This window comes from Amphiura filiformis, chromosome 6, assembly GCF_039555335.1.
Source record: "Amphiura filiformis chromosome 6, Afil_fr2py, whole genome shotgun sequence".
NCBI lineage: Eukaryota > Metazoa > Echinodermata > Ophiuroidea > Amphilepidida > Amphiuridae > Amphiura > Amphiura filiformis.
Window position 1 is genome coordinate 11,229,567 of NC_092633.1, and position 27,131 is coordinate 11,256,697.

Consider the following 27,131-nt stretch of genomic DNA (forward strand, 5'->3'; position numbering starts at 1 on the left):
AATATTGATTTTGAGATATAGCCAAACAAAGGAAATAATTTCTTGTTTCCTATTGTTAACTGCTCGTATTACAATGTGTTTTCTGCAAAATGTAGCTTTGCAAATGCTTTATACATCCAAGACGAAAAATTAAAATTGAATATGGCCGACTTCAGACTGATTTTGCTTGATCACACCTCAATTGATTAAAATATATATGCAATTATTAAGTAGGAAAGCTAAATAAGTTCTACAGGGACGTAAGTAGCTGTTGAAAAAAAAACACTGAAATGGTGTGAGTGAAGGGGAATAGGCTATGAGGATATAACCCCCTTAAAAATATTATATTTTTACTCTTTTTTATGATGAAATATCATAATCCACTTCCGGAAATGTAAAAAAAAAACATTTCTCCGGATTCCGTGAAAAACAAACGAAAACCCAGAAAACTTGCATCCCTGGTTATAGTATTTCTACGAGTATGCCGTCGGTTCAGTACCAGTGCAGCCAGTACTTTGCTGTCTATTGGTATTTTTATACCATGAAGTAAATTTTCTAGTTGTTCAGAGTTCAGGGTACACGATGGAGACAGAGACTTTGCCTCTTCTACGTGCTCAATGACCACCAATGGGCCAATCATGTTGTCATATTTGTTGACCAGCCAACCGATTGTTTATCACTTCTGATTAAGTAAAGTAGGTAAAGGGGATACGCATCCTGAACAAGAACAAATAAACACAATGGGGAACGACTGCTCGCTACAAGAGGAAACTGAATATATTTAATAAGAAAGAATGAACAGTTTACCAACCCAAAGTGTTACAATTAAACATGACAACGAATAAACACAAATCCCGACCGGCACACAACCCAACTTGAAAAAAAAGCAAGGGAATGTGCCGGCATGTGAATCGAACCCATGACCTTCCGATCTCTAGACGGACGCCTTATCCATTAGGCTACCAGCTCCCACTGATAAACGGTGGTTAAAGCTGGGTCTAATGTTATAGCAGTCGTGGTAAGATTAGTTGGTGGAGCATCAGCCAGATAAATGAAGGGACCTGATTTAAATATGATATAATCAATGGTCTATTCCAGTTGAAACCCATACTCCCCTATGATTATGAAGACATGACCTTAATCTTCCACACTCCATTATAAACTCACACTCCCTGTGTGGGAGATTAAGGTCATGTCTTCCATATGGGATGTACTGATTTCAACTGGAATAGCCCCATGGTTTGCTGCTACCTGCTATTTACATTGTCTTGCAAAAGAAGGAACATATTGTTGATGGTGGTCATAAATACCTAACAGTTTCTTGGACTCCTTCCTCAGACATTCTTGCAATATCTCGATTAATGTCATTTACACCAACTATCCCAGGTGGCAAGGTCAACATGTTTCCAGCACCTACGGGATATCCGCACCCCCTGCATTTGGTATGTTTCAGCTCCTATGGTATATCCAGCACGCCCTGGGCTTGATGCGTTTGCAGACATCATGTTCAAGTATGCTGACGCTGGGAGTCCTCTTGGAGGACCTGCTTGCTGTGGAATCCTTGAAGCTGCAAAACAAGACAGATATTGTGCTGTTAGAGCAGATGTTTGATTATAAGGTTTTGAATACAGCTACCGTTCTAACAGAATCACGTTGCTGCAATGTATTGGACACAAAATTCAGTCCACCTCAAAACCTAAAACTTGTTTAATTTACAACAAAATATTCATCATGATTTGTTCAATATAATTGATATATTTTCATATTTGTTACAATTTTGAATCCTACTTGTGATGAGAGAATGTTGAAAAAATAAACTGGCCTATTGCCACCCAGAGTCTTTCCTTTTACCCGTAATCAATTGCATGGCCTATGTCATCTTTCTTCATGTACAGCCCTCGAATTAACCCACGGCACCCATGGCATTTTGCCGTGGGTGCCCATCCCCACTGCCGTAATGCCCTTAAAATATGTCTTTTACCCAAGGCAGTCACTTGCCGTGCCCTATGAAGTTGCCGTCAGTGCCCCAGCCCTGCCCCTTCATTATAAAATTATCTATCTATGTTTGTGTGTGTTTTCTTCACTTTTGAGATATTCCCTTGGTGCCCATCTCAAATTTTCAACAGTTGCCATGATGCCCTCTTGAAATATTACAAACTGCTGTGCTGCCTTGCCTTTTTAGTGAAAATCCAAGGCAATTATCAACTTGCCCTAAAAAAGTTGCTGTGCCCCTTCAGATCCTTAATTCGAGGGCTGTTCATGTATCGGCATAGTTTTTACAATCAGTTCATTCAGAACTCTTTTACTTATCAATAATCAATCACCTGGCAACTTGTATCATTTCAAACTTGCATTTTCCTTTGACAGGGGTTCAAGTTCATGATGCCATGCAAGAATCAAACCCGGTTCTGACAAGTATCAACAGATTCCCACTAAACAGTTTATACATTGTATCATAATTAGTATTTTGCCAAGGGCCAATTCAACAAACAACTGATGGCCTGCCACCATCATTATCATATCACTTGAAGCAAACTTAAGATGTGCCATGATGGATTCACACAAACTCATCCCCTTGCATTCCTATATTTCCAAATGATGAACATTTTTGAAGTTCAAAAATCACCTTATTGGTGTCATGTGATGTCAAGTCAGGCCTTAAAATACTTTTTTGAAAAATATTGGTCCCGTAATGTAACCTTTGGTAATCTATTTTGAGCTACAAGCCTTAAAATAATTTCCTTTTGGGGCTACTTCCAGAGGATGTTAGCCATAGAAGGTATAGGAATAGGATTTTGTTCATCGAAATTTCCTAAGGATTTTGGGTTTCAAGGAAGCGTATCTACGTCCGTGTTGTGCACGAGGTCATTTTTGTGTCCATGTGCTTAGTTGTTCAGTTTGAGTCCTCAGAAGTAATAAAAGGCAAATTTACCCCTGCACACACAACCATACCCCTGGCTCCTCTCTCCAACACACAGAGACACAAACTTGGTATTTAACCCCTACATACCTGCCAATGCTGCAGCTTGTGCCATAGTATTCAATGCTGCCCCAACAGACACTCCTGGAACTCGATGAACCAATGGAGCTCCTGTGTGATTCACTCCTGCATTATTATACATTGCAACCTGCTGAATACCAGCTGATGGAGCAGGTATTACCGTCCTATAGTTAAGTGGTAAACCATTTGTCTGGGTAATGCTAGTAGACGGTGGGATTGGGTTTACTGTTGCAGGGACTGGATGAGTTTGATTAGTAGTGATGAGTGGTGAAGGTGTGGCTGTGATTGATGACACAGGCTCACTGCTTGTTGTGGCCTCCATTGTCAAGAATACATTTCATCTGTTCACTGAAAGAAAAGATGCAAATTTTTTTTTTTTTTTAAATAGTGGTTAATGTTACGAGGGGCAGTCAATAAGTAACAAGATATTTGAAAGAGTACCAGCCAAATACTTTTTATCTTGCTTTTAAACATGGTCATTGCATGTACCATAATGCACCCCTCTCAATTTTTCTTGAATTCTTCCATGTCAACAATTGGAGGTCTTCAGAATGCTCAATGAGCCACTCTTCAGTAAAGACTCACCAGCATTGATCACTAGAAACCTGATATTATGAAGGTAGGACTTTTGATTCGAAACTAGGTTTCACTAACTTGAGGCCATGCCTGGACTAAAATGTGGTTACTTGAGTATCTGTGACACCTCTGTTGTTAATGGCAGCTTGACAAACTGAGAATAGGGTACGGTACATCATGAACAGTCCTACGCCTGTCACCAACTTCCTTCACTTCATGGCTTGCAATTTTGCCATTAAAATTGTATGATTGAACGTCCATTTGGCAAATGATCTGTCACCAAGACTCTCCTTAAAATCTCAGAAAACGGTGATGGTGCTGATGATCTTCCTAGGGATGGGAGTGGGACTACTCCTATCACTTCCTTAGGCTACATAAAATGAATATTTTTGTTCTTGTCCGAATGATTTTCATGAATTGATGAGGGAGGGAGGTGAATTGATGTTTAGTTTTGGAGTCGGGTCTAGCATCACAAAATTCAGCTACCGTACTGCAGATTTGGCTGGAGGTTGTCTGCCGAGTAACAGCGGAGAAAGGCATGTCATTCCACTAAAAAGTGCTGACCTTGACCTGCTGCACGTACAGGGTGAGCCAAAAATCGCTTGCCCCCACCCCTCTCGGCTTGCCAAAAATTGCTTGCCCCTCCCTCCCTTTTGGTTCACCAAAAATTTCTCCCCCCCCCCAATTATACCTTCCCCCAGGGTTCAGAATTACTGCACAGCCAGCTTAATCTAGGCACCAATTTGGAGTGTGTCTCATGCAGGTGAGAAAAGTGCAACTCAAAAGTGTCATGTACTGTTAGTAACCAGAGAGAATTGAATACATGCATGTTCAATACTGTTCATCACAACAGAAATTAACACAATAGAAATTAATAGCATCTCATGGTGCGCTATCTATGTCTGGTTCCATACAGCAATACGCAGTATTGCTGTATGGTAAGCAGATACGAAACAACCCGTGTAATACAGACGTCAGAGCAGGTCAAAGTACTATTTTTAGCCTACGTCCTGTATCCTACTATCACTCAAACAAGGAAATCTCTTCACGGATTCACTCACCGCATGCTCACCTTAATTGCTTTGCGATCCGACATCATCAGTTGAAACAAACATCTAAGTTTCCAAAAACAACTTTGTCATTCCTCAAAACTACATGTAACTTCATTAATAAAAAATTGAAATCCTACTATTACCCGTTATTGAAAATTTTGTTTGATTTAAGTCGACATCAGTATCAAGCTGCTCATTAAATATTCATGAAACCGACCACGTGGTCACAATCGGTGGACCGGAGTGGTTGGAATTAACGCGATGTGCTTGACCTTACAGGGGGTCAGATTCATGTAAGAATGGCTGCTGGCTAAACAGCGATGCGGATATAGTATTCATCAACGGAACTGAGAAATGCAACATTTTCGATGTTTGTAACTTTGTACCAGGGAATTTCAGACACGCAGACTTCTACAAATTCGTCCAAAGGTAACCAAAGGGTTGGTGATTGCATTTTTAACTATCAGTCACTAAATGTTTCGGAATTGAGGTCGACTAAAAGTAGACCAATTCAGAGGCTGTAATTGGTGTAGATGTCACATTTTGAACAGTGAACGATAAGTGACCAACTAACAACTTCGCTTTCAACACAAGTATTGGGCCTTGCTCTGTGTGAGTACCGTACCAATCTACTTCAGCAGAAATAAGAAAAACAATTTTTCATGTTTTTAAACGTTATTTACTTGAGAACTCTAGCTTCGAATTTGCACACGATAGTTACGCATTCGATGCTAGAGTACTTTACTATGGTTTTTCGGTCGGACAGAGGTGCAATTGTTTACACCGGAGGTTATTTATTCTGTTAATGTTGAAATTGGGATCTGTATCTGTATCTGTATCAGTATTTGTCACGTCGGTAGAGTCTCCTTCACAGGTAACATCACCAACCTAGACTTAACGAGCACAACTTGGATGGATGCTTTTCATGTTGATTTTAATTTAGTTTTTGTAGACTTTGGTGACTTGGTTCTTGAAGGCTTCTGAGGTAACGGCGTTGACAGCTGATGCAGCCAGGTTGTTCCAGATGGGGATTGTTGAAGAAAAGAATGAGTCTCCGTAACGGTTGGTCTTGTAGCGGATCTGCCGAAGTTTCTTGTTATGACCCCGCGACTCCCTGGTTTGGTACACAAGATGGTTGGGAAGCGAGATGTCTACCAGCCCATGATGGATTTTGTACATCATGGTACACTTTTTCACCTTCCTACGGGCTTCTAAGGATTGCCAATTCAACTCTCCTAACAATCTGGTGACTGTGCCTTCTTCCCTGATGTAATTATTCTTGCAAAAGCGTGCTGCCTGGCGTTGAACTCTGTTAAGGCCACATAAAATTAAAAATTTGTTTCACGTCCACACCTTTTTGGAAAGTGAGGAGGAGGGAGGTTTTTTTTTTTTTTTTTCTTTTCCTAAATTGACAAAATACAGCAGTTCTCACGTAAAATTGACATTGCTATCAGCTTTCAGCATCTGCCAGGGAAACGATGAGGCCCTTTTTATTTTAAGATAATGAGGAGTTAGACCCCTTAGAGTTCCACAAAAACACTTGCAAGTGAATCATGCTGACTAATAAAACTTGTTTATCAGCATTAGCATTATACTAAAGTATTAAAAACTTACAATTTAAGTTGGAGAATATTTCAATAGGCCAATTCAAATCAAAAGTTTACCAAGCTCCTGTTTGAAAAGTTTATCCTTGAGTGTATTGTAATTTTCATTCAATTTCATTAGGCCGTATAAAATTAATGTTTTGGTTCTCGTCCAGAGGATTTTCATGAATTGATGAGGGAGGGAGGTGTTTTTTTTTTTTTTTTTTTTTTTCATTGTAATATTAGCATTGTCAGTAGTTTTTGGTCTTCTCCAACAGTGCTCGAGGAAACGATGAGGCCCTTTTTTTTTTTTTTTATTTTATATTCTTAGGGATAAACCCCTAGTGTACCACAAAAAGACTTGGAAGTGATGCTTGTTCTCTAATAAACTTATTTATATGTATGAAGATTTCATAAATCATTCCAAAGTCTAAAAAATTGAAAAATCTAAAAAAAAAAAAATCTGACAAATCCCAGATATTGAGGAGGGAGGGGACGAGAACCAAAATATTAATTTTATACTGCCTTATTATCACATAACTTTTTTGTTGTATTTCTAGTAACTTGATGTGTACATCTTGTGTAAATTTTAATTATGTCTGTATATATTATAATGTACTTTGTATGAGGGCCTGCTTGGAAAGCAGTGCTTGTCACTGAAGCTGTTTTACCCTCAATAAAGAAAGATTTCTATCTATCTATCTATCTATCTATATGAAAATTGAAAAATAAAAAAAATATGGACTGATCCAAGAAAGTGAGGAGGGAGGTGGACACGAAACGAATTAATTTTTTTATTTGGCCTAAGCTTGGTGTTGTTAGACTGGTTGGATGAATCCCAAACACAACTTCCATATTCAAGCAATGGTCTAATGAGGGTGGTATAGGCAGATGATTTAACCTTCTCGTTGCATCCCCACAGGTTACGCCGGACTAGACCCAAAACACGCTGAGCTTTTTTAGAGATTTCTTGTATGTGATCATTCCAGGTGAGAGTGTTGTTAAAACAAACTCCAAGATACGGGTGCGAATCAACTGACTGAAGTTGTTGTCCACAGAAATTGTAAGTGTGCTTCGGAGGATGTCTGGTCCCAATCGTCATGGTGACACACTTGGTTGGGTTAAATGACATTAACCAGTCATCCTGCCATTTTTCAAGCTGCTTCAGATCTTTTTGAAGAGAGGGTGAGATCTTATCCACCTCTGTAGCTGTGTACAACAAACAGTCGTCCGCGAACAAACGTACTTGTGAAGTGATGTTAGAGGACAAATCATTGATGTAAAATAAAAATGCGATGGGACCCAGCACTGTTCCCTGTGGAACACCAGAAAGAACTGAAGCTTGGTTAGAGAATTTACCATCTACCACCACTCGCTGAGATCTGCCAGTTAGAAAATCTTGAGTCCAGTTGGCTATCTGTCCTGATAAACCGTAGAAGCAAAGCTTTTGGATGAGTCTCTTATGTGGCACCTTGTCGAAGGCTTTTGTGAAATCTAAAATAGCCATATCAACGATTTTGCCTCCATCCAACTGTTTAGCTATGTCATCAACCGTTAGGATCAGTTGCGTTTCTGTGGACCTACGTGCTCTGAAGCCGTGCTGGTTGTTGTTCAGAATGGAATTAGCTTCTGCATGCTTCATAACATGGCTGGCAACGACGTGTTCAAGAATCTTACATGCAACTACAGTCAGCGAAACAGGGCGATAGTTGGCTGCCTCACTCCAGTTACCTTTTTTAAAAACCGGAGCAACATTAGCTTCTTTCCAGACAGCAGGGATTTTACCAGAGTCAACAGATGTTTGGAAAATGTCAGTGAGGTATGGAGCGATATCTTCCGCAGCAAGCTTCAAAAACCAAGGTGGTATTTCATCTGGTCCTTGAGCCTTGGAGCCATCAAGTTCACGTAACTGTTTCAACACACCTTCCTTGGATATTGTTAGACGACTGATGTTTTCATACGGGCTATCCCCAAGATCAGGAAGATCACCTGCTTTTTCCACGGTAAATACACTGGCGAATTGTTGGTTCAGGATCTCTGCCTTCTTTGTGCTATCACTGACCAAGTTGCCGTCGTGTTTCAAATCTGCCACACCGTTGTCATCCTTGCGAAGATTTTTTATGTAGTTCCAAAACACTTTCGGCTTGTCGAGGAATGCAGTTTCAAGCGTAGATGTCACATAGCGAGATTTAGCTGCACGTAAACTCCTCTGGACTAGTCTTCTGAAGTTGTTGTAAATGTCCCAGTCATTCCGACGATGAGAGGCCTTGGCAATATTGTATAAGCGCTGTTTCTTGCGAACCTGACGCCGAAGAGCCCTACTGAACCAGGGTAGACTGTAACGGGAAGATGTAACTTTATGAGGAACAAATGTGTCCATGATGTTGTGGACTTTCTGTTGAAACCAGTTCCATAAAACTTCCACAGACTCACCAGATGTTTCTCTCTCGTAAGCAGGAAACGAGTCTTTCAGAGAGGTTGAAATTGATGCTGTATCTGCCTTATCACGGAGGAAGACTTTGATGAGTCAACTGTTACTTTGATGAGTCAACTGTATCTTTTGAGCAAGATTTGCGTATTTTGGACAGTCTAAAATTTTGCTGAAGTGTAATTTTAGCAACATTTTTGATGCAATCGCCTGTCGTGATCGGCTGTGTTTACTTCTGAACTTCCATTGCTTTACACGGTGTCATGCTTCAGCGAATCCGACTAGATTTTGAATGCAATGGTCTCTAGCCTAGAATGTGAAGCTATCGGTGAGCAAATTCTTGGCTAGAGTTCTCAAGCAAGACATGATGGGCTTGTGACGTTGTGTCTGCTGGCCTTTTATTTTATTTTTATTATTCGGTCTAGTACTTCCATGGTCATGATGGTCTAACCCATGGCATACACGAGCCAATCCTGTAAGTCATGAATGAAAGTGGGTTTTCTTATTTCTATATATTAAAAGATTTGTTGCTGATTCATGAGATGCTAATTTCTATTGTGTTAATTTCTGTTGTGATGAACACGCATCTATTCAATTCTCTTTCACTTCACGCTTTGAGTGCACTGGATGGAACAACCCCGACCGAGAGAATACGAGAGCTGTCAAAATATTGTTAAGGTAAAGGTTTCCGAATTCTGCGACTTTCCTGATTTATTTCACTGACTATGAAACATCCCGTGAAACATCAACAAACTGCCTATGAATGGACTCAACATTAAATATGGAGTTGCCTACCTCTTAAATCTTCAGATTTAATCCCAAAGGAACTTTATGATTGGGCAAACTGACATATTTTGCGACTTACCTAATACGCGGGAAAGTTTATAAATAGCCGCGCCATATCATATCATCTTGTTGACTTCCTCGCCGCCGATGTAATTGCACTACTTCCGGTTTCTCTGGTTTATGAAGGTCATCGCACTTTAATGTCTGCCCATGCATATGGTTGTACAGGGCGTCCCATAAAAAACGTAACATATATTTCCAGGGTTTTATTAGAATTAATTTGGAATTTTATGGGACTCTAGCTGAGGACAATCCATTTGACTCGTCTTCGGGGGTAGGGAAGGGGTACTGGAAGTTTTTGAAGAAAAAACGACTTGCAAAAAAACTTTATCCAACTCATATAGGCCTAGGCTAGGGCCTATAGACCTTTTTCCCTCTATCCCACAATGCACTATTCCAGGGGGGTATGACGTAGTTCATCAACCTCATAGATCGTGTGCATCCGATGGTCTTTGCCAGGCCTTTGCAATTATTTTGTCTTAATATGGTCATAGTTTAGTTTTTATTCGGATATCACTTTTACATCAGTGGCACTCATCAATATGATGGTGCATCCAAAAATATTTAAATAATAACAATGTGAATAAATATATAAAACAAAATTAAATTAATTTAAAATTAAACAGCAGTAAATACAAATGATACGTTTCAAACATGAAAAATAAAAAATAAAAAATATTTACACTGAAGTAAACCTCATTATATGTACATTAATTAGTAGCCTACTCAAGGACATTAATCAGAACTTGAATATAAAAAGAAAATAATAAAGACATTATTTATAATGCCTTCAAATGTGTCCTTAAAGACCATGCACGTTTTATGTACGATTTACAATAGGCATCAAACATATCATCAATAATATTTTGGAATTCTGTGGAGAATGGTAGGCCTACGTATCCATGACCATCAGATACATTACTACCTAGAGCAAAACGCAATTTGATATTCATTTCACTGCATATAAAAATATTCCAAACATAAAAGAAACCATTATTGCAAAGGTTATTCCTTAGGATATTTAGTTCGTCATCTCTGACACCCTTTAGTGCTGTACATTTAAACATAAAATGTAAAATATCCTCTGTGCCATCATTACATAGCGTACATATACCACTTAAGTTATTATCCCAAATGCTTAACTTTCTATCTAACGAGAGTGTATTAGATCGTGCTCTGAACTTCATACTTGCACCATAAAAATCTAATTTGTCAAGCAAATAGTTTTCTAAGTGAGGAGTCTTTTTAAATTGGACATACTAGTATTCCTTCAAAGAAGATTTACGACATGCCGATTCATACCAACTTTTCACACGGTATTGATTATGAATATGATTGAAAGACTTAGATAAACTATTACTTATTAATGACTGAGTATTAGAACCCATTATATGACTCATACCAATATCATTTAAAGTACTCCTTACTGAGTTAAGCCATTTCCAAGAAATCGGATGTGAGTTTTCAGACATAATAAGAAGAGCGTTGATAATTAACTTTGGCCATCTATGTAAGTCCATTGAAAGCAATCTTGAGAGATACTTAATTTTTACCTTATCATGCATACTTTTAAAATCTTCCCAACCTAAATCACCAATAAGGGCTTCTGCTGGGGTGTTTCTTGGGGCTTTAAGAATGGTCCTTGCCATTTGATTTTGAAGACTGTCAAGTCATTTTATAATCACTAGCGCTATATGATGAAATCGCACATGCATAATTAATAGCTGGTAAAGCCAAAGATTTCCAAAGAATATTACCATAATATACTCTATTGAAGTCGTCCTGGTTATCAATAATTGACTTAACATATCCAATCAAACGATTTCCCTTTTTTATGACTTCAGATATATGAGAGTGATCAGATAGATTTCTGGTGATATGAACACCTAAGTACTTGTACATTTCTACTTCCATAATGTGATTGTCTGCAAGATTCCATAATTTGTTATAATTAACACGTTTACCAACAACAAGAACATTAGATTTAGTGTGATTAAAATTAAGACGCCACTTATTTGAAAATTCGGCTGCAATATTAAGCATACGTTGTAAGTCATTTTCATCTTTAGCTATGAGAACAACATCGTCTACCCAAAAAAGGCATTTTATGTTAACACCCATAATATGAATTCCAACATCATGTTTGCCAAGCATCTTTGATAATTCATTTATATAAATACAGAAAAGAATTGGAGATAAAACACAGCCTTGTTTCCATATATGCGGATTATCGTAAAGGCCATCGATGTTACTAATTATGCAATTATTGAATACACGAGTGATGCAGTTACGGAGCGATGCAGAACATCTGTGTAAGAGATTTTGTGTTCGTTTTATTTTCAACTCCGAAAAAAAAGTGAAACGGACGCCGGTAAAATATCACTGCGTGTCCCGTCATCAGTTTTTCACCTTATGTCTATAAAATGTATGCAAAGTTATAGGTTTCAATAACAGGAAACTTTTTTGGTGAATACACCATGTCCATAAGGCATAGAAATGTTGTTTTTTGCCCCCGAAAGGTATTAGTGACTGTGGCGCCATTATCATCATTATCGGGGATTCCTTTTTTGTGATATGGGCACCAGTCGAAATGTCCGTATTCCAGAATGTGATGAACATAACTCTGTACTCCCCCGGGGAGATGATGTATTTTGCGACACTCATACCCCCCTGGAATAGTGCATGATGGGAAAGAGGGAAAAAGGTCTATTCGCCTCGGTTCGAGGCGTTAGGGCACGTCCACTTGGATAGTTGTTTTTTTTTTTCTTTTTTTGCTTCTTGATTTTTTTCTTTTATTTATTTTTTTTTTTTTTTTTTTTTTTCATTTTTTTTTTTTTTTGCTTCTCGATTTATTGTTATTCTGATCTCTGTAAGTGTTATCCACCTACCTCTGCTCTATACATGCTATAAAGTATATCATCTGCTCTCAACTACAAGAAGTTCTCAATCTATTACAGGCTCCATTTAGTGATCTTTCTGGCTGCCTCCAACATTTTTTGTCGAAAAAAAATTAGAAATGCCCATTGCCCCCACTGGCATTAATAATGACCAGTCCCTTACCTAGCCAGGGGTTTCCTTGACTTTATACTTGACTGATCTGCACATAACAGGACGTCGTGTCCCCTTGTCCCCTGCCGAGTAAGCCTCCTCCATTCAGTTCTGTCCCCTGCTTGTGTCTCTGCTTCCTGTAGTGTCATTTCCAGGTCCCTCTGAATTTGATCCTTCTATCTGATTGGTGGATGACCTGGTGATCTTTTTTTGCTGAAGTCATTTATGGTTTCCAGTGAAATGTATATCTCAACTTTTTTGAGAACAAAAGAATTGATAGATATCCACAATTGAATGTGGTGTGAAATAGCTGTCGGGTGGTGAGGCTAACTTTAAGTAAATAAAAAAAAATTAATAATCATGATGAACGCACTTAGTTGAACTCGAAATTATACAGATGTTTATCACAAGTAAAGTATTCAATAAATGGTCATAAAAAAAAGGGTCATATAAAAGGTTTGATCGTAAGTGTTCTCTTGTTGATGATATCTTCTTGGATTTTAGTTCTGCATTTGATAAAGTTAATCATATTCCTTTGCTTCATTCTTTAGAATTAGAGATCAACGTAATCAACTTCAAAACATTTTATAAATGTAATTAAAGGCAGAGGATCATTCTCAAAGGTGCGGTTTCTGATTGGTTTTAAGTAACTTCTGGTATTCCCCAAGGCTATGTCCTTGGTCCTGTTTCTGTTTGTTGTACAAATCCCTCATTTTGCCGCATGTTCTCTATTGTGCTTGCGTCTGGGTTCCATTCCAAAGGAATCGTATTGACATTATAATGGAGAAAATCCCACATACTTTGTAATTCTACAAAGATTTTCAAGTTGATTTTGAGGATCTTGTGGATCTGAATTTTATTAAGCTTGAAGATGTTTTTAAGTGTCAAAGATTGGTTCTTTGATTTAAAATAGTCAATGAGATCGGGCCTGTGCCTTTGGGTTCCCTAGTTCATTGAAGTATTATTATGGATAATTCTATGTTGTTATTTTTTGTATTTTGCAAGTAATTCGAATAAATATTATCAGTATTAGTATTAGTATTAGTATTAGTATTCGTATTAGTATTTTATTATTATTATTATTATTGTTGTTGTTATTATTATATAATTAGTGACAGTAAAAGTAAAATATACGTATGTTATCGAATGCAACATAGGCCTAATTGTCTTGGCATCATTATAATGAGGGCTAACTCATTGAACAATTCTGATTTTGGGATCTACCGCAGACTACCGGTTTATTGATCCTGAAACCCCGAGTATAAAATCGACTATGTACGTACATGCACTTTGAATTTTGAGCAGCACTTTACCAGGGAACTTCTACCCTAAGGCACACTGTCAACCACAGCCGCTGTCTATTTGTTATCAATCTAATCTATAACCGCCGCACCAAGCATTGAAGTACGAGACATTATATACTTCCATGCGCCAAGTGTGAGTTTAACTTTCGCGCCGACACAAAGCGCCGCAAATTCCACAGATAGTTGTGTATTTAAATCATCACGAGATCTGGGCGATCAATCACATGCCAGATACATTTAAAGATGCATAACATCATGGCTAATTTTAGCAGTCCAGTTTTCCACACACATGCAGGGGATCTGGGAGCAGTAAAGGGCACCAAAGGAATGGTACGCAGGCCCACACGCCCTGGTTACACACCAACCTATGGACCAAAGAGCTGAGGACTCTTCCTTTCTTCAGGCAGATGAGAGATCCCACCAAGACTCCAACGGCGAAAGACAGACATGATGTCATTACTAATGGACACCCTACTCGGGATACAATTCGTTACTTGAAGCATGTCAATGACGGACGGATGAAACCATGACATGCGGATGGTTCAACGACCAACATGTTTCCAGATCAGTGGCATCTCATTAGTAAAGATGATAAATGGCTGCTGATCATCTGCCTAACCAGCAGAAACTTCGTGCCCAATGGCCTAGCAAGTCTGTAGTAGAAAACAATTGGTCAGAGAAACAAAAGCAAATGTAACAGAAGTTACAGGATACAGGACCATGCAGAGTCGGATCCAGGAATTTTTGATAGAGGGGGCGCCTTTTGGTCGACGACGAAAAAATTGTGTTAAGGGGGTTACCCCCTCGAAAACTCAACGGTTTTGCCCCATTGTTTGCTGTTCATTGCCAAATTTGTTCATTTTTTTTAAATTTCTTTCATTTTTTGTAGTTTTAAGTTAGGCCGGCGCCCTTTGCTAGTCAAAAAATAGAGGGGGCGCGCGCCGGCTGCGCCCCCCCCCCTAAATCCGCCCCTGCCATGTACCAATGTTAACGCAAAACGACATGGAAACGAATATAGACCACGGAGACTGAAACCAAGTACAAATATTGTGGTAACCTGAAATGACTGCGGAATTGACTACAAGACACCAGAAATTGTTGAGACAATTGAGCGGTATCATATTTCTATTTAATATGGGACTGGCAGACACAAGGCGGAAAGGAAGTTGGATGGTTGAAACTCAATACTATGTATTTGTTTGGTATGACAGGAGTGGATAGCAAGAAGAGAGCTACTTATTGAGTAGGATTTATGCTCAGACATTGCCAAGAATATTATGGATGTCATAATAAATCATCAAAATGCAAATATACAATGATGTAACTAATGATAGTTATGATCATGGGTGACTTCAATAGGCATCTATAGCCACATCTTGGCCCACCCATTATTGATAGTGATCATCACTCTGAGAGGAACTACAATGGCCAGCTAGTTCTAGAACTGTGTGCACAACATGGATTGTTTAACCAATACTTCCTATCAGCACAGACAAAGTCAAGTTTATACATGGTACAGATGGAAACAACCATGACCAAGCCTCACAAGCCTCATCTTGACTAGAATATCAGAAAGACATAGAGTGGTTGACTCAAAAACTGTACCAAATAGACACAGACCACAGATCAGTGATCCTGGAAGACAAAGAAGAAAAGATCGAGGAAGAATGGGAGTGGTTCAAATCAGCTCTAACAGATGGACGCCCTTAGGGAAGAATGTCGATGTAAATGCAGAGGACCAGGACAAGTGAACATTGGTGAAGGGGACAGCGTGGTGGAACGAGGTGAAAGAAGCTGCAAAGATTAAGACGAAGCGTTACAAAGAATGGATGCGATCTAAATCAGATGAAGACTGAGAATTACAAAGCAGCCAGCAAGGCGGGAGTGCAAGAAAACAGTCAAAGAATCAACAAACTCATCCGGACAACAATTTGGAGAAGATCTAGCAGAAAAGTGTGAACATTCATCCAAGGAATTCTTAAAGGTTAAGACCTTCAAGCAGAGAAACCATTTGATCCAACATCTATCATAAATGATAAAGACGGGAGTTCACTCAATGGAGATGATGAGATTAATGGGAAGAACACTTCAAAGAATTGCTGAATCCAATCAGCGACCAGACCCATCAAACCCCTTTCAAACCAAGGTTATACTAGACCATGCTGTACCAAACATCCTTCCATCAGAAGTGGCAAATGCAGTTAAAAATAGCCACAGGGCCAATGCAGCTGGGACATATGGAATCACAGCAGATGCAATAAGAGCATATAGAGCTAGAGACAGGTTTCGCTTGGCTCACGAGAGTATTTAACAAAGCCTGAAGCATTGAACATAATCAAGACTTGTACTTAGTCTTCATAGATCAGGGAAAAGGCATTCGATCGGGTTGCCATTGTGGGAAGTATTGGAAGGACATCTCTTGATACTAACTGGTTCCCAGTGACATAAGGAGTACGTCAAGGTTGTATCTCCTTTCTTTTTCTTGATGATGGAAATTACACCGAACTTAATGAGCTTCTATTTGCTGATGATCAATGCCTCATTCATAATAAAGTCAGTAAGCTCCAGGAACAAAATTAAACAATGCATGTGAAAAATATGGCATAAAAATCAGTATCGCCAAAACAGAATCCATAACAGTAAGTTGCTCACCAAAGTTCATTGAAACCCAAATGATAAAATGGTTTGGATGCATTGTGAGAATGGACCCAATTCATCCTGCTGCACAAGCATATCACAGTCCGGTATTAACCACCAAACCAAGAGTGAGACCAAGATGAAGATAGGAGGATAGTGTAAAGCAACTGAGCATCACCATCCCACCTATAGTCCTTAACAATACTTCTCAAAAGATCTTAAGTGTCCATTCATTTAGAGAAATAATGAAACAGCTGACATGACTCCGCAAACACAATCAAGTTTCTTTTGGTAATGCGATAATAGGAGAAATGCGATGAAAAAACCAGGAATGTATCATGGTTGGAAACCAAAATCCATGAAAAAGCCTAGATATTTCAAGAATCAAGGAAGTCATTAAACTAATTGCCGTGACAATCTTGTTCTTTACCCTAAGACAGAGAAATTGAAAAACACTCGGACGCAAAATTTGCATGCATGTTGGCAATCAGACACGACAACCATTTATTGACTTTTGTTTAAGACCCGCACCAGTACCTACAACAAATAAACAAACAAACAAACAAACAAATTCTCAGCCGTATTATAGCCAAATATATAATAGGAGATTCTCTAATCGAGCGAATTACCCAACCCAAGACTCTAGCGAAATAACGACCAAAGGCGCAGAAAATCTCGTTTTAGCAAAATCAAATGTGATCCAAACTTGCACTCTGGTGGCCGCCACCCGAGGCTAAATTCTGAGCGTTTGACCCCGAACCCGTGGATCATTAAATCAAATATCATGGCTAAACCAAATGTGATCCAAACTTGCACTCGGGTGGCCGCCACCCGAGGCTAAATTCTGAGCGTTTGACCCCGAACCCGTGGAACATTCATCAAATATCATGGCTGGAAACTCAACAATAAATTACGGTACTGGTGCATACAGATCCCACGCTCCCAAGTGGAATTCCTGAGACTCTTCAACAGGTGGTCTACCTGAAGTTACAAAGGATCAAGTCTTAATGTTAGCATTCTATGACATATACATATATCATAATAAATAAATACAGAAAAGATAATTCAAAACCCAGCATTATTTTCTTTTTGCTTACTGTGTGAAGTCTTTGACCTTATAAAAGACTACTTTACTGTTTTTGATGACACCTGTGCCTGTATGTAACAATACGATTGTCAATTCCTGTACATATATATAGTTTTGACGACTTACTTTCCCTCTTGAACTATCATTCTAAAAAAGGTTGATACAGAACAATTATATAAATTTTATGTGGCAACATATTGAACACATGATCTAATTAAACAGTGTACATTGTATCTTTGAAGATCTGAGAAAGGGAAATTAATTGCAAGTCACATGTAATTTTAATGATCGGCGTCAACTCTTTATTCCTCCCTCCTTATCTACAGGGACCATAATTCTTGATTTTTCTTTTAAACTTACAGACAGTTAAATGCTTTAATTAGCTATACACACTACCATGTAGTAGATAAAATATATATGTATTTATACAGGTCATTATCTCATTACTGTCACACATAATTATATTTTACTTCCTTCTCACATGTCCACACAGGGCGCGGTGGGTGGGAAGATTTTTGTTGTTGTCGTGTCCAATACAAAACCAACAGTGAATAAATCACTACCTAATCACGCCCGAAACCCGCGAAGGCAGCAAATCCCATTGGTTCCCGGGTCGAGCCAAACAATACAAATTTATCTGCATGACAATGATTGACATCTGACCCGGTAAACAATAACATGGATTGGCCCATTTCTTAGCAAGGGTAAATTGAGTTTAACTTGTTGCACTGTGTTAAACTTTATTACCCAAAGACAGAGAAATTGAAAAACACTCGGACGCAAAATTTGCATGCATGTTGGCAATCAGACACGACAACCATTTATTGACTTTTGTTTAAGACCCGCACCAGTACCTACAACAAATAAACAAACAAACAAACAAACAAATTCTCAGCCGTATTATAGCCAAATATATAATAGGAGATTCTCTAATCGAGCGAATTACCCAACCCAAGACTCTAGCGAAACAACGACCAAAGGCGCAGAAAATCTCGTTTTAGCAAAATCAAATGTGATCCAAACTTGCACTCTGGTGGCCGCCACCCGAGGCTAAATTCTGAGCGTTTGACCCCGAACCCGTGGATCATTAAATCAAATATCATGGCTAAACCAAATGTGATCCAAACTTGCACTCGGGTGGCCGCCACCCGAGGCTAAATTCTGAGCGTTTGACCCCGAACCCGTGGAACATTCATCAAATATCATGGCTGGAAACTCAACAATAAATTACGGTACTGGTGCATACAGATCCCACGCTCCCAAGTGGAATTCCTGAGACTCTTCAACAGGTGGTCTACCTGAAGTTACAAAGGATCAAGTCTTAATGTTAGCATTCTATGACATATACATATATCATAATAAATAAATACAGAAAAGATAATTCAAAACCCCACACAAGGGACTTATTTTATAAGGAACTTGGTTAATGCCCCCCCCCCCTTAAACTTGTTTGTTCACTTTGTTGCACGGATATCATTACCTAAACCTCCTCTAACGCTCCTGGATGATACACAATGGAATGAGGCACATATTTAAAAGTTGACTAGCGCATTTGAGAGCGTCTGTTTGAAAACCAGAAACTACATGGTGATATATCTGCCTATGTTGATAATGCTACTGATAACTAAATGGAACCTCAATGAAGGATTTTATTGTTGGCACATTGAAATATAAATCACAGTTTGGTTCTGTGCCACTAATTGCTGATTAGCATAAAACAGCACTATAATTTCTTTGCTGGATATTGACTGTAATCCATATAATTCTCCACAATAACACTACTAATTATGCTGGCTCTATATGCTGCGAGATACATTGTATAGTCACAATAGGATATTGAAAGAAATCAACGCGATAACTAGCCGGCTGCGCAACCTCACAAAAAACTAGAAAAAATGAGGGCATAGTACTTGGCCCCAGAGTCTAGCTACCCCATGCCAACCTGGAGTTGATTCCTACTTCCCTTTAACACAGACTTAATCAAACAAATACCAGCACGATTGACTAAATGTTATTAATTTCAAATGTGCAACAGAATATATGTGTTGTTGAGATATAAACCGCACCTGACGATGTACTCACCACTTCTACCCTCGTATAGTCATACTATTACGTAACGCAAAGCACATCAATATAATATCAGAGGGCTCACCACTGTATAAATTGTTTCTTGTACAATTTTACTTACAATGCAATTCAATTTTTAGAAATCCAGATATTAGTGATATTCCAAGTCCCATGAGATTCATTTGTCCAATGGAAAATTCCCATGTTGTCCCCTAAAGTTTTCGTCCAACTCTGCAAAATTGTATAAAATTTTTGTATATGTTGTCCACTACCAATGCGAAGTTGGATGAATTTACGACTCTTTCTTCAAATATATGAAGATGTTGATTTGAGCTTTCTGATGATCAACATCGCAATGGTTAACTTTCTTTCATACTTTTAGTTACCAATTGAAAATCTGTTGATTTCTAAGAATCGGTAATGAAGATGTTGATTTGAGCTTTTTGATGATCAACATCGCAATGGTTAACTTTCTTTCATACTTTTAGTTACCAATTGAAAAATCTTTTCGTCTATCTCGGGCAGAAATCGGGTTATTCTGTTGTGTAGTGAAAATAGACCTTGTGATCCGAGTAGGGCACCCATTGCACTGGCCAGTACACTTACGCACAACCGCACATACGGAACCCAGTGATTGGGTTGTTTAGTTCCATTTTGCGTCAAAAATATTGGACCAATGTGGCTAACAGCATTCTGCCTGATGTCTTGCTTTATTTTATTCTATTTCAGCACTCTCGATGTTCATGCGACCCTTTGTTCCTGAGTTGCCTTACCAAAGCGCCGGTCATGGCTAAATCATGCACAACCTATCTTCCAAATATCCACTACTCGACATCGAAGGAATGCTCAAATTAATATTTCCCATGCAAAGTTCAACTGTGGTTGATCAAACGATGCTATTATATACACCAGAGAAGCCCTAAAGTATTAACTTTTTCGTTAGCTGGTCTCCGAACTTTAGAACTTATTTGGTTCAATAGACTTCTGACAGTACAATATGTGTAAAAGATGCATGTTCTCCCTTGTATTGCTCGTGCGTAAGTTCAGTTTCGCAGATGACACAAAATTTTCAATATGCTTCGCTGTGCATGTCAAAGTCTACTGTCGCCTCACACAAAGTCTAGTAGTCACTAGCAATTATAAGGGTGTCCAGGTGTACAAGTACATACAGGTCAGGCTTGTTTCTTACCACCAGCATCAAAGTGTCATTGGTATCGCCTGCAATATAAATAAAAGAAAGAAAAAGGAATGGGAAACAACCTGCCAGCACATCTATACTAATTACCCTGTGTAACTTGAGATTTTGTTTGTGATCCAACACAAGTAATCAGGAGACAGATGAATATTTAATTTGTATTAATTTCTTTCCCTGACCATTTTTATGAACCATCGTGTTATGTGGATAAGCATGACAAATTATTTGTGCGATCTATTCTCATACAAATTTAACCCTTTCAAAATGACATTTACTAATTACTAATTCCAGAAACTGAAGCAATCTTTGCCTTAATTACCCTTAATCCACAATAAAAAAGCTTTGACACAATATATACTTGTCATTGTATCACAAATGCAAGGGATGAGGGAACACATTTTCCCAATTTTTACACAATCCGGCTTTTACTTACTTGACCTCAGGAATTTTTTATCCCCGTTTTTCATGAAATCCTTCGCTACATTAATTAGCTCTTTGACCCTGCTTAACGATTTTTCCTAATCAGATATCTTAAAATTGGTTTCATGACCATCCAATTTATTTTACTTTACTTTTAATTGACCCCCTTGTGGCCAACAGGGAGATTGCCAATGTATTTGCGGCACTCATAACTACTCCTCCTTAAATCACCATCCAAATATTTGATGACCTGAGAATTACCACAAGATTATTAAGCTACATTTGTATCCAAGATCCTTCTTCACCAAGTTTTATGATCTAAAATCTTCCGTTGAACTTCAAATTACTAATACCATCAAGTTCTATAAAGACTCGAAGAGCTCGTCCACATTCCCGTTGAGCCTGTGATCAAAGCCTAACAAGGGATGCGTTCATATCAATTTCTCCCAATACTTAAAAAAGGTATGCAACTATGATCAAAATCCTCACACAGACCGTAAACACACATGATAAACCCTGGTCTTTCATTATTATTATTATTATTTTATTTTTTTTTTTTTCATTTTCAATCCAAATCCAATTTTCAATCCAAATCCAATCCAAAGAAAAGAGCATTGCAATTATTTTTTTTTTTTCCATTTTCAATCCACATCCAATTTTCAATCCAAATCCAAATTCAATCCAAAGAAAAGAGCCTTGCAATTATTTATTTATTTATTTATTTTTTCTCCATTTTCAATCCACATCCAATTTTAAATCCAAATTCAATCCAAATCCAAAGAAAAGAATATTACAATTCCAGTCCAATCAAATTTCCAATCCAAAATTCAATCCAAATTCAATGCAAAGAAAAAAGCGTTGCAATGTTATTTATTTATTTATTTTTTTATTTATTTATTTATTTATTTTTTTTTTTTTTTTTTTTTTTTTTTTTTTTTTTTTTATTTCCAATTTTCAATCCACATCCAATTTTCAATCCAAATTCAATCCAATCCAAAGAAAAGAACATTACAATTCCAGTCCAATCAAATTTCCAATCCAAATCCAAAAACCAATTTTAAATCCAAATTCAATCCTAAGAAAAGAGCCTTGCATTTTTTTTTTTTTTTTTTTTTTTTTTTTTAATTTTTTTTTTTATTTTTTTTTTTCAATTTTCAATTCACATCCAATTTTTAAATCCAACTTCACTCCAAATCCAAAGAAAAGAACATTACAATTCCAGTCCAATCAAATTTCCAATCCAAATCCAAAATCCAAGTATTCAATAACCATTCTCGTCTAGGGACATATCGGGGCTATCCTTGTTTATCGATACATTTTGTCTACAACCCGTGACTAAAATTAGACCTACACTATATGACCACTTTATGAATGAAACTAGGTTACCTTATAAATAAGGCATTATGCCACAATCAAACCAAATTCAACCAAACAAACAAAACTAATGCATTACCGACTCTGTCATGTAAATTATATACGTTTTATGCAGAGTAAGCTTAGACATAATCGTCCATTATGAAGGTAAATATCCAAGGGTAAATATACTCATGATACCCTTCCTTTCAATAAGCCACAAAAACCTGGCCTGCTAATGTTATACTAACAACTATCACCCAAAATATGCTTGCATTAACATAAAAAGGTGAAATCACACCTAGAAATTGTCTAAAATTTTACCACAAACGCCCAATACGCTAAATTCGCCAGGGGGGTGACGGGCTGTCTTTACCCCATTTTGACGAACGAGGGAGACGGGAAATTGCACACGGATTTTTTCCAGATTTTTTATGGCTAAAATAAATTGCCTTTGTGAACTATTTTGCTACACGTGGCGTTAAATATTATCATCTGCACACCGTATCTTTTGCTACTTAAAACTATTATCATTATTAGGGATTTCCCAACCCAATCACGTAATCGTTGACCGACATTATCATCGTCTTACATCTTCCCTTTTGTTATTCTATTTTTATTCATTTTGTTATTTACAAGTAGGAACATAAAATTGACCATCTGTAAATTCTCTACTTATGACTTTCCAGCTTTTAATACGTAAATTCGTAAGCCAAATGATCCCAACATTTTTTGAGTTTTAACTATAAAAGGGATCCCTTGAATGATAACCACATTAATTTCAAGAAAACTGACAATATTTCTTGGCACTGCTTGAACTGAATTCGGCACCAAATTAAAATACGACTGTCAACTTTACCCTAAAAACATACCCGATGCTAAAAAAAAAACTACTTAAATGAACCGACGCAATCAAAAACGATAGTTTAATTTGCTTAAATTTTGTCATCCCGAATTCCGAGCTGCCACACTGATTCGACAATTGCTGTAACTTTGGTAATATTTGTCCAAATTCGCCGGGTAAAAACTATGGCTCAAATGTATACGATGACACCGGAAAAAATCGCCATTGATTTGCAATGGGAAGTCATTGTTTGCCAATCGGGATATCGATTGATTCGCCCATGTCAAATTCTCAAGGACCCTGACGTCATAATGAGCGCGCCTTTTATTACGCCTTGCCTTATTTGGATAATGGCTACATGTGCATTGTAAAACCCTGCCCCGTGTTGGCCATAACAATTACACCTCATGAATTATTCATAGAACCACACTTGGTAAACAAACATTAATATTAAATGCGTAAAGCCACAGGAATTGCAAAGTTTTGGAGCACTTTTCGTGTGCAAGAAAACACCATTAAATATTATTTAGATGCATTTAAATACAATTTCGACTCCGCATTATACATAAATTAAATAAATTTATTCTCACCCGGATATTTCTCCGTCTAATCAGAAATTACTCAACCACAAATTTCATGAAGTCTTGAAGATGACTGCTTTGCGTGCATGTTGTGCTGTTCAGTAGGATTCGTCTACCGTAATTTTCCACGACGATTGTATAGAATACTGACTTCGGCTAGCTCACAAAACGTGCACAAAATGTTGATATTACTACATGTATAAATATTTTTACATCCAAGTTTTAGCACTGCATGCCAGCGCCGAACTCGCCACCAATTATACATAGCGCAGCATTAAATTCGGAACCTGAATCATGATTATATTGTTGTGCAGTAAGCAGAAACAAGGTAGAAAAATCAGCGTGTCCTTGTTATTGATGCAGTAAACGTGCACATTTTAAGCTTCCCAAAGCTTGATTTTTTATCCTCAATCAGTCAGTTGTTTATGGCTTATGAAGTTGCTGTTGATTTCTAAGAATCGGTAGCCAAAGATTTTTGTTGTTGTCGTGTCCAATACAAAACCAACAGTGAATAAATCACTACCTAATCACGCCCGAAACCCGCGAAGGCGGCAAATCCCATTGGTTCCCGGGTCGAGCCAAACAATACAAATTTATCTGCATGACAATGATTGACATCTGACCCGGTAAACAATAACATGGATTGGCCCATTTCTTAGCAAGGGTAAATTGAGTTTAACTTGTTGCACTGTGTTAAACTTTATTTCTTTGGTCAATACTTGGATCTTTCAAAAGATCCTCATTAAAACAATTACCTGCTTGAATAGGTTCAACCCGTTCAACAAATTGCTCCGAATTCTACATGACAGTGGCTCAGTGGTTAGGGGCGCATCATTAAATTTCCAGGGAGGGGGCATGTGAGTTTTTGAAAAAAAAACTTTGCCTACTTCAGATGAAAACAAAATTCACCCGCTTGACTAAAAAATGTTCTGTGATAGGGAACAAATACTCCTAGGTTCCACACACAAAAGCGCGGGATTTGGGTATAAAATAGTGTAAAATTCCATATTTTTGCGCGCTTCGCGCGAAATGGACCCAAATCAACACTTACTTCAAACAGTATGAAACTAATAATTATCGCCCGCTGCGATCGCATATATACCACCATATTGAGCCGGAATAATGCTCACTGGGCAGATTCTTCTTTAATCTTGAAATCTTCAACTGTTCAAGGGGAATGTCCTCGGTATTTTGTCGTTTTTATAGCAACAACAAAAAACATGGCCCTTCCCCGACTCAACCGCTTATTTGCTTCGAGTTAAGGTTGGACGCCTTGATTTTTGCCCTCAACTTAACCGCTTAAATTGCTTCAAGTTGAGTTGTAATCTTCAAGGGGAATGTTCTCGGTATTTGATATTTTGATAGGAAAATAAAAAACACCGGCCCTTCCCTAACTCAACCGCTTATTTGCTTCGAGTTAAGGTTGGACGCCTTGATTTTTACCCCAACTTAACCGCTTAAATTGCTTCAAATTGAGTTGTAATCTTAAAGGGGAATGTTCTCGGTATTTGATATTTTGATAGGAAAATAAAAATCACCGGCCCTTCCCTAACTCAACCACTTATTTGCTTCGAGTTAAAGTTGGACGCCTTGATTTTTACCCCCCAACTTAACCGCTTAAATTGCTTCAAGTTGAGTTGTAATCTTCAAGGGGAATGTTCTCGGTATTTAATATTTTGATATATATAGCAAATAAAAATTCCTTTAAAAGGAATAGGGCGGGCAAATGAAAAATTGTCAAGAGAAATGAAAGAATGAGTAAGTCTTCACAATTAAAACAGGGAAAATATGACAATATCGATTTCCAATGGGGAATAACACAAAACGTATAAACAAAGTTAAAAGAGTTTTTAACTTTATACGTTTATACGTTTGTTATTCCCCCATTGGAGGTTGTGTCATATTTTCCCTGATTTTAATATTATCTATTGCTTATCCTTTGTTCTCTGCTGGTCAGTTGGAACAGATTTTCCCTGTTTTTATATTAACCCTTCACATCATAACAGAAGACATTTTATGTTAACATTTTATATAAAACATTGTTATAAAACTTTTGTAGATAATAGTTATTTAAAACATTTTCGTAATCATACCTAGAGGTTTTTTTATCATCTGAAAGACGTCTGCCCATCTTCTCTGGTAAGACAACAGGGCTGGGGTATCTTTCCATATCAAAGTTTAAAAATCTGTCATATCAATTTCCTCAATATGTTGTTTTGATACAACTTATGAGGGGAAAAGTTTGATTTTACAATATTTCGATATTATTTTTTAACTTTGTAACTTTATTATGATTAACATAACTATATTTCAAAGCGTCAAACTATATCATTATTTTGTCCCACCAAAAATAATGCAGGGAATAAAATATTAATTCATATGTTTATTTATTTTATTCAACCTGGGCCATTTCTACTGGTTCACATGCATTCTAATAATTTGTCTATAATACCTTATACAAGCATCAGCAAGCACTATTTGTCACATGATTTGAAAAGTAAATAGCCTATGTACACACTGAACACAATGCACATACAAGCTCTATTTAAGTAGGCCCTACATTTAGCCCAAAGATTAGGAAAACTAGCAAAACTGGTGAACTGGTACTGTTCAAATAAAAACATCTGCCAATCTTGCTGCAATTTCCAAATAGTATTTCTATTACTTAAATAATTATTTTTGTTATTTCTTTTAATACAAACACATTACTGCCTATGACGACTTTATCGTATTACTTGCATATCAAAATCAATTAATAATTACAAAACTCGCCGTAAACTATCACCTCTGTGGGTGTTTGGGATATAACCGGCACGCATATTTTCTCAACACTGCGGCATGTGAACAAGTAGGTCAATAGTCAGAGAATATAGGGCGGGTGCGGCCCGCCGCACCCGCCCAAAAAAGAGAAGTGAGAAACAGATTTGAAGACAAAGAACAAGGAAAAGAAGGCCACTCCCAACAATCAAGTTAACAATTTTAATGTCAGCCTTTCGGGGTCAAGAGAAAGGAAGTGCTTAATCCTATCTCAACTGCCACTGAGGCTCAGCTAAGGTTGGTCGCCTTGAATTGTACCCCCCCCCCCCTCCATAGGAAATGTTTTGGAACTTGCATTAGCCCAATGTTTCGT

The 27,131-nt window shown here is 37.8% G+C and overlaps 2 protein-coding genes across 2 annotated transcripts in view; one reads left to right on the forward strand and one right to left on the reverse strand.

The window, feature by feature from the left end:
- Positions 1 to 1,400, reverse strand: part of LOC140154964 (uncharacterized) — a 51,533-nt gene extending 50,133 nt beyond the window's left edge. The window contains exon 1 of the mRNA XM_072177625.1: positions 1,290 to 1,400. Coding sequence (XP_072033726.1) covers positions 1,290 to 1,381 — 92 coding nt within the window. The 5' untranslated portion in view covers positions 1,382 to 1,400. The remainder of the gene's footprint in view (positions 1 to 1,289) is intronic.
- LOC140154969 (agmatinase, mitochondrial-like) overlaps positions 1 to 27,131 on the forward strand; it is a 498,181-nt gene that overhangs the window by 154,295 nt on the left and 316,755 nt on the right. The gene's annotated exons all lie outside the window — the stretch shown is intronic.